This window comes from Pelodiscus sinensis, chromosome 9, assembly GCF_049634645.1.
Source record: "Pelodiscus sinensis isolate JC-2024 chromosome 9, ASM4963464v1, whole genome shotgun sequence".
Taxonomy (NCBI): domain Eukaryota; kingdom Metazoa; phylum Chordata; order Testudines; family Trionychidae; genus Pelodiscus; species Pelodiscus sinensis.
In genome coordinates, this window is record NC_134719.1 from 9,981,860 (window position 1) to 9,995,847 (window position 13,988).

Consider the following 13,988-nt stretch of genomic DNA (forward strand, 5'->3'; position numbering starts at 1 on the left):
CCTTTCCAGCTTCCAAGGTCACTCACTCTGCTTTGCACATCAACCACTTTCTGTGAGCATTATCTTCTTTTTATAGCAAGGATATAAAAGAGATAGGTCAGTTCATGGTTATGTGTCTGGCTAAAAGACTAAACTTCCTGCATATCCCAAGAGTGTTGCAAAGCAATCCTGCAGTTGTTAAGAAGGCAGCGCTAATGTTAACATCGCTGTTGGAAATAAGGTTAACAGAGAAAGTCCTGCAACACAGTGTACTATGAATTTAGTTTACTTTGTAAATGCATCTTAATTGCTGATGTTGTGTACAAGGAAATCTTACTGGATTTAAAGTTTCATCGGATGTTAGGAGTTTTTTTTTTTTCTTAAGGTAGGCCAGATTTTGACGTCACTGAAGTTGCTTCATTTACAGAAGCTAAGAATGTGGCCACTGTATGTAGTTCCATAAATTATATTTCACGCAGTCTTACTTGAGGGGGAAAAAAAGGCTGCCCAACATATCCATTAGCCATAGCCTCCAGCCCAGAAAAGTTGTACTGGGCACAGGTGAGTTTGTCACCTTTGCAACTCCCAAATTCTGGGGCTAGTTCTGCACTGGCCTTTTCCCCAGGGTAGATTAAAGCCTCTTCGGGGTTTCTTTTTCTATGCTGGCTGGTGGTAACCCTCAAGGGCTGCTTTAGGAGCCAGAGATGAGTGGGATACAGATGTGCCATTGCCAGACACCTTTTTCCCCAACCATGTCTCCTGCACATAAACTGGGGCAGCTGTGTGCTTGAGGATCCCAGCAGGGTCATCCCTCGGCTGGATCCAGCCCCCAGGTTGTATTTTGTCCAGTCCTGGAGTAGTCTAGAGCATTAACCGATAAGCTTTTGCTTATTAGTTAATTGGTTAATCGACCACTCTCTTACATCCCTACCGCAGGTCTGGCAATCCCCCATAGTACTGGGGAATTCCTTGAAGGAATGTTTAAGGTGCCTTTAAGGCTGCTTTGTGCCACAGGAGTGATGCAGATAAAACAACATGAAGCTGAGGACATGGGCCAATGTGTCCCTGATAATAAATTGCAGGACGTAACTCCGCTTTCTTAATTGATTTAATTTCCTATGCCATTTTCTGCAATTAATCTCTCTCTCTCTCTTGCTCTCTCCTTGGATCTGTTTTAAAAACTTAATTTTCCAGTGGAATGAGGCAACTTCAAATACTTTAAAGTTTCTTCCCATATGTAATAGAATATATTCCATGTAGACTGTTGTAATTAGTGGATGGACTGAATATATATAATATTTTGAGCATATGGAGTCACTTGTTTGTTCTCACTTGGAGCATACATGAGAGCCATATTAACCGATAAAAATGTATATTTTAATCTTATCTAATCAGCAGCTTCTCTATTATAGCTAGTCAGAAAAACATTCCCGAAAACACGGATAGATCCATATCTACAAATGTGATATGGAAATCCTTATGAGCCTCATTGCACCTCTGTTCCTATCCACTGATAACAAACATTGCAAAACATGGGATATTAATATTGATGCACATTGTTGGTATCTCTTAAAAACCTCTGTTTGCCACTCCACCATTATAAGATGGTACCTTATATGCTAAGTACAGGAAGGTATTATGGTTGCTATTGTGGGAACACCTCCAAGGATATATCTGTTCTCCATAGTAAACCATCCCAGTCCCTCAACTTCCCTTCTCCCCTCACTATCAACACACAAAGCTTTCTGCTGCACTAGGAACGTCTCAGGTGGTGGGTCTGCAGAATAGCTCGGGGGTATGACCAAAGCCCATGTCCTTCTGTGGCGTGGGTCCAAGCCCTTTCATTTTGCAGCCTGGATGCAGCTGAAACCCAGGTTTGGAGGTTCATGTTTGAGAATAGCATTGGCAGACTCTCCAGTCTCCTTAGCCTGTGTCCTGTCCCTTCTATCCCCAAACTTCCCCCCTCAATTCCCAGAAACAGAAAGCAGCTTCCTGATTCAAATACAAATGCTTGGCATTTAACCATTCGTATCCAAGTGGACTGCTCAACTGTAAACACAATTAACCACAGTGCATGTTAACAATAGGGATGTAAGCAACTAGTCAACTATTCGATAAGCAAAAGCTTATCACATAGTCAACATGCTAGTCGACTAGTCACTTTCCCTCTCCTTACTGCCTCTATCAGAAAGAGGCAGCAAGGTGGGGGGAAAAGAGACGTAGGTGCTGAGGGGAGCTGGCTTAAAAGCTCGGTCCCCCAAACTCTAGCTCTGTGGGAGGAGGCAGGGGCACAGCGGCAGCATCCCCACTGGGGCTTTTGTACATTTCAAAGCAGAAGCGTCGCATGGAGCCTGGGGCCAGTGGGGGACTCTGAGTTCTCCGTTGGTCCCAGGCTCCATGTGATGTTTCATGGGGTTCTTGTATATTTCAAAGGTTGAACTCCGCATGGCACTTCTGCCTTTGAAATATGGCAACAGCTGGGTGGACTCTTGTTATATTTCAAAGTGGAAGCGCCCTTATCAGCGAATTGAATAGTCGATGTTAAAGCCATCAACTATTCGATTAGTCGATTAATCTAATTTTAACATCCTTAGTTAACGATGTCCAACATTAAGAAGACCTACATCAACCATGATGCTTGCTGGTCAGAAGACAGTCATATTCTGTTACAACTGTGGTGTGAGGTGAGAAAGGACAATGACTTTGGAAAGACTGCACAAAAGTATCTCAGAGATGCTGGTGTCATTAGGGATCTTCTGGGATGCTAACAGTCAGTGAATGTCAAGAGTGGACAAGTACCTTCAGACCACCTACCACCAAACCCAGGATGATAACTGCACCTCCGGGAACTCCCTTCCTATGTTTCTCTTCTACAAGGAAGTCTTTTGGGTCCTGGGAACTGTGCCAAGTACAGAGCACACAATACAGATGACAAACTCCTAAGTGGAGAAAGAAGTTTCATCACTGCAACTCACAGCTTATGGATTAACAGTTTTTATAAAACTCCTAACAAAATAAATAAAGCTTCAGAGGGGTAGCCGAGTTAGTCCATAACAGGAAAAACTTAAAAAACAACAAATAGTCTAGTAGCACTTTAAAGACTAACAAACCATGTAGATGTATCATGAGCTTTCGTGGGCACAGACCACTTCTTCAGATGACTGGAGTGTTGGATGTCCAGAACCAAAAATAAATAAGGGAAGGAGGAGGGCAGGGGAAGAAGGAAAAAATTATAGGTGGGGGATGAAAAAATAAAAAAATCTTCTTATGCAGAAGTCTACTATTGTATGTTTAAGTACATGGACCATTTTTATCAACTTCTTAAACTGACCCTGGGATAATGCGTGCACAGATCATCCTTGATTTCCCTTGGCTGTGTTTAGACTGGCAAGTTTTTCCGCAAAAGCAGCTGCTTTTGCGGAAAAACTTGCCAGATATCTACACTGGCCGCTTGAATTTCCACAAGAGCACTGACTTCCTACTGTCTGAAATCAGTGCTTCTTGCAGAAATGCTATGCTGCTCCCGTTCAGGCAAAAGCTTTTGCACAAAAGGGCCAGTGTAGACAGCACAGATTTGTTTTGCGCAAAAAAGCCCCAATCGCAAAAATGGCGATTGGGGCTTTTTTGCGCAAAAGTGCGTCTAGATTGGCACGGATGCTTTTCCGCAAAAACTGATTTTGTGGAAAAGCGTCCATGCCAATCTAGATGCTCTTTTCCACAAATGCTTTTAACAGAAAAACTTTTCCGTTAAAAGCATTTGCAGAAAATCATGCCAGTCTAGACATCCTAGTCCAAGAGCCATCCTTACATGACAAGGCAAGAGACTACATCTACATATTATGGTGAACAGTGTCCTGTAGATACCTAGATGATTGATAAGGAAAGAAGACTCAGGCTGCCAGTGGGGTTTGCAGTCCTTTGTAGCTCTTACTATTTGACTAAGTATCTGTCGACGTGGTGTGTCAGTGGATACTAGCCGGGGTTGTAAAGTCTACTCTGCGTGGAACCTGCTGGTGTGCACTAAAAGTCCCCTAGTGCACTTAATTTGAAGTTTGAAATGGCAACATTCACAAGGGCCAATTAGTACAAACCAGCTGGACTGGAGTATAAATTCTAGTGCATACTAGGGTGTCTCATGCACTAATACACTGTGTAGATTAGCCAAAAACGAACATGAAGCTTTGCTGATTGGGACACTGATGGCATTTTTAGCTGGCTGTCCAGTGCACTTTGGAATCAAGGTGTGTGGGCAGATTTATCCAAGAAGTAAGTACCATATGACTGAACTATTCAGTACAAACACAGATTGCCCCTTTGGCAGGCATTTTCACATGTACAAACGAGGGGTAAAAAGCTTCTAGTTCAGAACAATAAGATTTTACAGCCACTTGCACAGATATAAATTAGGGATGTGAAGGGCTAGTTGACTAGTCTCTTATTCCTTCCCCCCCCCCTTGCTGCCTCTATCAGAAAGAGGCAGCAAGGAGGAGAGAAGAAGGAGGTACTTCAAAGCAGCGCCGCTTGGAGCCTGGAGCCAGACTCTGGGTTCAACATGGTGCCGCTTTGAAATGCCACATGCTGCCCGGGACCAGCTGGAGACTCCCCCTACTGGCCCCTGGCTCTGTGCTGCGCTACTGCTTTGAAACCCCACGGGGAGCCTGGCGCTTTTGCCTTTGAAGTATAGCAACAGCCCTATTAACTAATCAAATAGTAGATGCAAAATGCATCAACTATTTGATTGCTCAATGAGTCGATATTTAAAACCCCTAATATAAATGACTACACACGAAGCAAGATGGTAGTTTGGTGAACCATTCCTCAATTTTGATCCTGATTTTTGCATATGTATTCATTATGCATAAGCATTCTCTGATGAGTTTGGGTGATTCAGTTCTATTTTAGGACTTGTCCAGGAACTGTTTGCTTTTACAACTAATATTTGCAACTACTCTCTAATTATTTGTGGAGTTCTGTGCCTCCATCGATTATTGGAGGGCCCCATTCTCTTGCTTGCCCACTCTCTCCATGTGCATGCTCTAGAATGGCAAGTGCTATAGAAACTGCCCTCTCTGAAAAAACTACTTACATTCAGTTGGAATCTTCCCATGGAAGACACCTTAATGTTCAGCATTATTTTACAGCACCAGCTATGGATTTTCAGGAACTGATATGGTAGGCATAACAATTAAAAAAAAACCAGGTATTTGACAGGAAATATTATAGTTTGAGATCTTTGTACCTACCTGGTTTTATATGCTTCCACCAATCCTTCGCCCCTCGCTTTGAATAGAGAAATAATAATACATTCATTCTAGCAGTGCACAGATAGCCTATTTTCACAATGTCAGGTTTATTTAAAAATGTTCTTCATTGCAAACACTGTTAACACACCCAGCAGATTTTATTATAACTGACGATTCAGTAGATGGCTGAAAAAAGAGACAACAGTATAGTCCAACTCATAATATAATGAAAAATAAAAAGCCAGTTTCCACAGCAAACTCCCTACAAAAACCCAAATATTACTCATCTGCATTGGATTCCAGTCTGCGTTTAGTCTGCCCTTGGAATGAAGCATATTCATCAAGAACATTGAGCACTGAGTTTACACACATATACACATTAGAACAGTCTATAAACAAAAGGAGAGAACAGTGAACACTCTTTAGCACCAGTGGGCTTGCAAGGTTCTGCCACTGCAGGTATATTGTACTAATTCTACAACAGAGAGAGATTTAAAAAAAACTCTGTGTGAATCTGGCACTTAAAAGGCAAATTTTCCTGTGGAGGAATCTAGACATCTTTGTACAATACATTGCAGTTTGATGTCTGTCTTTGTAGTGTGTATAATAGAATATGTCTTTCCTGAAAAGATAAATATTTTGTTTTGCTTTCAGTTTGTAGCATTATTAATTATAAAAATTGCCTCTTTAAATCAGTGCAAATTTCTTAGTGCTATTCTAAAACTAAACAAAGAGTTTACACTTAAAGAGGAGAAATGAAGACAAAATTAGTACACTTTCAGTATGCTTTGTGAATCAGTTTCTGGTCGCAATACACCTATATAAATATCATGTTTGTAATCAGTAAGATGCGAAAAAAGGCTTTTGTCAGAAATAGAAGGGGTTAAAATGAGAAAAGCAACAAAAGAGTGTTGGATACTATACAGTAACCAAATCAGTTTGCCCAGAGAGAACCAAAGTTGTCCATTGGTTAATTTCTGAGTATTAAAATCATCCCCCCAACACAGTCCTCTATCTCTTTCAAGTCTTGTGTCTTTTCTGATCACAGCTGGTCTCCTAGCTCCAGTACAAGCATGCTGACCATAATGCCACATTTTTTTTCTATTCGAGACAGAGTCCTCCTTCCAGCTGTGAGGTAGTGATTGGGTACCAAGCCACTAGGTATCTGATAAGATACCATCATAGGTAGCAATTACACATTTGTTTCCAGTTCATTGATTTCAATAGTGCAGTGGTCTTTACTGATTGATTTCTTTGTGTGGTTCTCGGCTGTGTTTAGTTCTTGCTCCACTTGTATAGGTATATGGTGCTGAAACTCTTTCACTGTTTCTGGGCCATGAGACTCACTCATGTTCTTCACACAGCCATTTCTCTGGTAGGCCATGATTTGATGAATGCTGATGGGTTTAGTTTCACAGATCAATGGTACCTGTGTGGGAAACAGCAAGATGCTGCATGTTATCACAGTGAAATACAGGTAATGGATCCCACCCTAATGATCCAGAGAGGCACCTTGTGGGATTGGCAAAAAGTGCCCATGCAGGCTGGACACCTAATTCTCAGTGAAAGTCAATGGGAGTTAGGTGCCTAACTTGTATAGGTACTTTCCCCCAATCCCTCTTGTTGCCTACCTTCACTTTTAGGAGCTTCAGGGGGTAGCCGAGTTAGTCTATAAAGTGCTACCAGACCATTTGTTGTTTTTTTTCTATAACAGACTAACGAAACATGTTAGATGGTATCATGAGCTTTCATGGGCACAGCCCACTTCTGGATATCTGAAGAAGTGGGCTGTGCCCACGAAAGCTCATGATACCATCTATATGTTTCGTTAGTCTATAAAGTACTACCAGACCATTTGTTGTTTTTTTCGCCTTTAGGCACTTCTGTAAATCTGGCCCTTAGTCATCAGCAGAACTGTCTGATCACTGGAAGTTCAACCATTCTTCCAGGCAGTGTTTGTCCCCTTGTTTAGAAATGGGATCAATAAGTGTCTATTTATATTCATCCTAGGACTGATTTTTAAAGGTATTTAGGCACCTAAAGATGCCTAGTGGGATTTTCAAAAGTGCTACCTGCATTTCTAGATATCTAAATATTTTTTTAAATCTGGCTCTCCATTCCTTTGTGCATGAACAAGAGACTGCTAAGAAACTTAAACATAAAACAAATGCAAGGAAGAAAAAAGGGAAACCCTATGAAACAGATTATCAACCTGCAATCAGTGTTCATTGTAATAGGATTTGACAGTAAGGATAATTTGGTAAGACACTTTAAAGAGATGAGTAGGAACCCCCTCTTGCACTGTTAGACAACCGAGTTACAGGGGCTACAAATTCTAATACTTCTGGGCCAGAGGGAGTCATGTGCAATACTGCATGATCATGGGGCTCCTCTTTTATTGGCTACTGATGATATGAGGTTTTTTTCTTTCTCTGAAGTAGTGTAGATCAGTGGTCTATCAGTGGTTGATCTACTAGTTGATCTTGGAGCCTCTGACAGGTGATCCTAACTGGTTTGGCCAAGAGGTTATAAAAACCAGCACTTCAGCTCCTCCCCCTTCCCTCCTGCCCCCGACTGTTGCTCATTTCCTGTCCTTTGTCTTGGAGCTGTCCTCCAGGAGTTTCTGCTTCCTGTGCGGGGCAGGGGAGGGAGAGGAGGGGCACTGATGTCAAGGTGCCCCCCTCCACCTTGTATCCTATCTCCACAGAGCAGAGTGGGGGACACAGCAGGATTTGTGATGGAGTTTACTGGCTGCTTTTGAGAGTGGTGCAGGTCCAGGGCAGAGGTGAGACTGCCTTAGCCCCACTGCACCACCCCCCAGGAGCCACCTGAGGTAAGCAGGGCCCAGCTGGTGCCCACATCCCAAAACAATACCCCAGTCATGAACCCCATCCTGCACCCTAAGCCCCTGCTCCAGCTCCAAGCACCCCTCCATCCAAACACCTTCCCAGAGCCTGGACCTAGAACCCCCTCTGACACCCCAACTGCCCGCCCCAGTCTCAGCTCAGAGCCCCTCTTGCACTACAAATCCCTTAATCCAAAATCAGAGCCTGCACCCCAACCCGCTGCCCCTGCCTGGTGAAAGTGAGGGAGGATGGAGTGAGCACGGGCGGGGGCCTTGGAGAAGGGGCGCAAAGGAGGCAGGGCAAGGGTATTTGGGTTTGGGGTCTTGGATTGCATTTAAATTCAAAAAAGTGATCTCCTGCTTAAAAAGGCTGGAGACCCCTAGGGTACGTCTAAACTACATGCCTCCGTCGACGGAGGCATGTAGATTAGCCAGATCGGCAGAGGGAAATGAAGCCGCGATTAAAATAATCGCGGCTTCATTTAAATTTAAATGGCTGCCCCGCTCTGCCGATCAGCTGTTTGTCGGCAGATCGGGGCAGTCTGGACGTGCCGTGCCGACAAAGAAGCCTTTCTTGATCGGCACAGGTATGCCTCGTGAAACCAGGTTTACCTGTGCCGATCAAGAAAGGCTTCTTTGTCGGCGCGTCGCGTCCAGACTGCCCCGATCTGCCGACAAACAGCTGATCGGCAGAGCGGGGCAGCCATTTAAATTCAAATGAAGCCGCGATTATTTTAATCGCAGCTTCATTTCCCTCTGCCGATCTGGCTAATCTACATGCCTCCGTCGACGGAGGCATGTAGTCTAGACACACCCCTGGTGTAGAGGATATTGCTGAGCCAAGTCATCAGACTGAACAAAGTAACTAGACTGAATAGATCTATCTACACTTTGACATCTCCTCACCACCAACCTACCATCTAGTCTAAACTTCTGAGCTAACAGACGTGTTTGCCTCTGTGTGTTACAAAGCAAAAGAGGATTTTGATTTGATTTCACAAGTAATGTGTTGAAATATCCTTAAAATAGAAACCAAGAAGGTCTGATGGGGGGGGGGGAACAATATGCAAATACTGGCAGAGGAAAGAGGTGGGCTTGTAGCTGAGTCAATCGACCCTTTAGGTATATATGACTAACTATACTAAATGTGCAGCCAAAACATAAAGACGATTAATGGTATGTTTTAAGGTGGCTATTGAGTGCCAAGTAGAAAATAAATCTTCCTGCAAACAAGTTTACAATCCTTTAGGGAGTTGGGTTGTATTTTTGAATGAAACACTATGCTCCAGGACAGAGTTAAGAATCTTCCCCCACAGGAAAATAATAGTTTAAAATACAGTAATAAAATGTCAGGAGGCCTGTATTATGCAGACAGTCAGACTAGATAATCACAGTGTTCATTTCTGACCTTACGATAGATTAAATATTTTTCTGTTGGCCTGTATGCTTTAAAAAAGCTTCTAGTTTAGTCAGGATTCTAAGGGCTCCATCCTGTGATCAGCGGGAGGTAGGGATGTAAAAGTGTAGCTGTTTAAACAGTTTCCATTATGGTTACACACCCGCTTCTGGGGAGTTGGCTTTGCCGTGGGCTCTGCCGTGTAAAAGTTAACTTTTTTAATAACTTTTATGCTGCAGTGAAGCCTCGTTGGGAGCAGGGCCAGCAGCCCCTGCCAGCTGTGCTCCTAGGGAGTAGAGGGGGGGCTTTGCTGATCTCTCTGCAGTGTAGCTTTTAAAAGTGACACTGCAGAGCCTGCAGTGCATGTAACCGCTAGGATTTTTAGCAGTTACACAGTTACATTTTTACAAGACTTTTTACATCCCTGCTGGCAGAGGTGCTCGGCACCTCCTGAAGATCAGACTCTGCCTAACAAAACATGAAAGTTTGGCTGTTCTGAGCACACCATATAAAGTAGTGACAATTGGATTCACCATAAAGATTGGGAACTTAATTTCCTATTCTTATTATTGTTATTTAGTTAAGCTCTGCACAAGTTCAGTGCTATGCAGACCTAGAAAACGACACACTCCTAACTCAGGGTCTGGTAGCACTTTATAGATTAACAAAACATGTAGATGGTATCATGAGCTTTCGTGGGTACAGCCCACTTCTTCAGATGACCGGAGTTATGATTAGAGGATAAGGAAACTCAAAATAAATAGGAGAAGGGAAGGGGGGGGGGAGATATTCTGTCGCCCACCCCCCTACCTCTATGCATAAAGTATCAGGAGAAAGGGTGCTAAACCTGAGTTGATAAAGATCAAAGTCAGTGGATAGACTTTTTTCTGTAACAGACAAACTCAGCTACCCCCTGAAGCTCCTAACTCAGGGAGAGTGAGAGAGAACCACTCAGTTAGAGGGTATCTTGGCGGAGCAGAGGAAGTTTATTGGGGGACTCCAATTAACAGAAGTGATTGGGGACTAATACTTAGGTGGACCAGCAGCAGTAGGGGTGGTGGAAGAAACAAGTTTTAGAAAGAAATACGAATCAAAAGAGGTAACCTTTTGCACCAGTAGTGGGAGTTTGATGTATAAAGAGAGGCATGGAAGAAAACATCAAGGGTGTGTCTAGACTACACCGTTTTTTCGACAAAAGTCGGCTTTTTTTTTTAAAAAAAAACTTCACCCGTGTTTACACTACCACTGCGTTCTGTCGACAGTAAATCGAAAGAACGTGGCGGTTTTGTCGACGACGATAAACCTCGTTTTACGAGGAATAACGCTATTTTCGACAGAGATCTGCTGGAAAAAGGTATGCGTCGACGCAGGGAAGGGTTTTTTTTCGAAAATAAAGGCCTCCAGGAAGAAGCCCTGGTGGACACTCCTGCCAGACCTTTCACCTCTATTGTTCCTGCCTGTAGCCATCTTTAAAAGGCACAGACACCCAGGAGTAGCATTGTGGCAGCAAGGCAGCTCCAACCAGGACCCTGACTGCTCAGCTCTTCCTGGTAGGGCCACTCAGAGCCATGTCCCAGGGACAAGCCCACCTGGCCCTTCCAGGGACACCAAACGCCGGGCACCCTCCTGGTCTGGGCCCGAGCTCAGAGCCCTCTTGGAGCTCTGGTCCGAGGAGGAGTCTCTTCAGGCCCCGCAGTCCAGGAGGAGGAATGTGGACATTTATGCCAGAATCCCTCCCCCTCCGCACACTAGACCAGGTCAGAGCAAAGGTGAAGGAGCTGCAGCAGGGGTATGTTAGGGCCCTTGAGCGCAGCTCCCGCTCTGGGGAAGCAGCACACTATTGTGCCCATTATGACGACCTGGACCGGATCCTGGGGGCAGGGGAACCCCTGTGGAGTCTGGGATGGAGACCCCTGTGCAGCAGCGGCTGCAGCTCCGGGATGACACCCCAAAGGACCAGCAGCTCAGGAGGAGGAGGACACCAGGAGCTCAGTGACCCGCACCCTGGAGACGGACACCCAGATGCAGGAGGCCTCCCAGACAACTTGGGACACCGGGGAGGGAACATCAGGTGAGTGCTGTGAGGGTCCAATACACACAGGGCAGGGGAGGGGGAGCAACGTGGATGATGCAGACTGTGATGTGTCATGCTGATCACAGCCTGGGGGGGCCCTACACATGGCCGAGCACAGGGAGGGCCATCCTAGCCCAGCACCCGCATGGGTGCGAGGCACCAGCTGTCCAGGAGGAGAGCGCACACCTGTCTCACTACCCAGATGGCTGCAGGGAACTCGTTGGCACTGGCGCACGTATTTGCACGTGGTGTGCCAGCACAGCTCGGTCCTGCAAGGAATGCAGGACATATTTACACAGAAGATGCAGGCAGTGGTGCAGTCGCTTGCTGGACGAGTTTGTCCAGCAGCGCACTACAATTTGCACTGCTATCCGGGAGGCGATGGCCTTCCCTGGTCCTGTGCCTGTTCCTGCTCCTCCTGCTCAGCCTGCCCCCACCCTCGTCACCTGCCATCCCAGACCCAGGTGTGGCCCCACCTCCTGCCCAGCCCCCTACTGTCCCAGCCCACATGCATGGTCGTCTCCGAGCACATCCCCGCAGCCAAGGTGGCAGGGGCTCTTCATCCCGGCAGCACCCTCAGCCCTAAGCCTCCCTTCCAGGTTTACATCCCCCTTCCCACCTGTGAGAGTCAGTAAGGGAAGCACTTTATTTTGTTAACCAAAAGTTTATTTTTATTTACAAAACAGTTGTATAGGTTTTGGAACAATCAACAGTGCAATAAACTGTACACCTATTCCGTCAAGAACACCCGCCTCCGTTTTCTGTGAATGTGTACAACGTGGGGCAGGGAGGGGTTTTTGGGGGGAAGGCACTGGGGGTATGGGGCAAACCCACATTTGGAAGGCCCTGGGGAAACTCAGTGGGCTCCTTGGGAGAATCTCTCCCTCAGAGCTTCCCGAATGCGCAATCCCAACTGGTGGGCTTGGCGGATGGCAATTGCTCAAACTGCCTCCCCTCCACATCAGCCCGTGTCTCCCACCCTGGGAGGAAGGCCTCCCCTTTCCTCTCCACCAGGTTGTGCAGCACACAACAGGCAGCAACCACTTCGGGGCTGCCACATTCCCCCATGTCCAGCCGAGTGAGCAGGCATCTAAATCTGCCCTTCAGACGGCCAAAGGCACACTCTACCTGGAAGCGAGCCCGATTCAGGCTGGAGTTAAACAGTTCCCTGCTCGCATCCAGGAGTCCCGTGAACGGCTTCATGAGCCAGGGCATAAGGGGGTACGCTGCGCCGGCCATGATGCACATAGGCAGCTGTACACCCCCGACTGCAAAGTTGCACTCCGGAAACAATGTCCCAGCCTGCGGTACAGGTATGAGTTCCAGAAGATGCGGGCATTGTGTGCCCGGCCTGACCACCCGACACAAATATCTGTGAATTGTCCTGGGTGGTTGACCAGGGCCTGCAGCACCATAGAACACTAGCCCTTTCTGTTAATATACTGGGCTGCTCAATGGGGTGATGCACGGATAGGGATGTGTGTCCTGTCAAGTGCTCCACCGCAGTTGGGAAATCCTAGCCCTGCAAATCCGGCCATGATGGTATCCAGGTCTCCAAGGCAGACAGTCCTTTGAAACAGCTCTGAATGGATGGCCGTCACCAACAGCTGAAAGGGACAAATAGAAACACATGTAATAGGACATTAGAGGAGTTGTGTGAGCTGATGAGGTGTTTCCCCACCCCCTCCCTTCCCAGACCCCAAGAGCTTCCCCCCCTCAGGCAACCTGCCACCCTCCCACACACACACCATGGCTGGGTAAGGCCAGGAGGACTTCTTCCACTGCCACCCGCATCCCCCATTCCCTCTGCCTGATCCTGACCATACCCCTTATCTGCCCCCCCCCCCATGGACTGTCCTCAGAGAGTGACTTACCTCCATCAAGGCCCCAACAGTTGACCTCCCCAGGCCAAACTGGTGTCCCACGGAGCGGTAGCTATCAGGGAGCCCAGCTTCCAGAGGGCAATAGCGACCCGCTTCTCCAGGGGGATGGCAGGCTGCAAGTGGGTGTCCTGGCACGGTAAGGCAGGGGCGAGCCAGGCACACAGCTCCTGGAAGGTGGACTTCCACATATGGAAGTTTCGGCGCCAAGCCTCGTCCCACTGCTCCATAACAAGCCGGTCCCACCAGTCTGAACTGGTGTCCAGCCTCCAAACTCGCCTCTGCATGAATAAGTTCGGGGGCAAGGCAGTGGGGGCTGCAGCCCGAGTGAGGGGCTCAAAGCTGGGCTCTGAATCCAGCTCTGCCTCAAACATGGTGATGGTCTCATGAAGATGCAGCAGAACTTCCATCATCACAGTGTGGGGCCATCGCCTGCCCAGGGACAGCTCAGGCTCCATGGCCAAAAACACAGTGAAAAGCAGAAAAAAACCCTGAAAATAAACGGCTGTGGTGTCCGAGGAACCAGGGCAACCAGAGCAAGCACTGAGGCAGCTTTGCTTTCCCTCTAGGA

The 13,988-nt window shown here is 46.5% G+C and overlaps 1 protein-coding gene across 1 annotated transcript in view; it reads right to left on the reverse strand.

The window, feature by feature from the left end:
- Positions 1-5,263: 5,263 nt before the first annotated feature.
- The window catches only part of SLC1A7 (solute carrier family 1 member 7), a 104,972-nt gene continuing 96,247 nt past the window's right edge, over positions 5,264-13,988 (reverse strand). Inside the window, exon 11 of the mRNA XM_006126383.4 lies at positions 5,264-6,651. Within this exon, the coding sequence (XP_006126445.1) occupies positions 6,415-6,651 (237 nt within the window). The 3' untranslated portion in view covers positions 5,264-6,414. The remainder of the gene's footprint in view (positions 6,652-13,988) is intronic.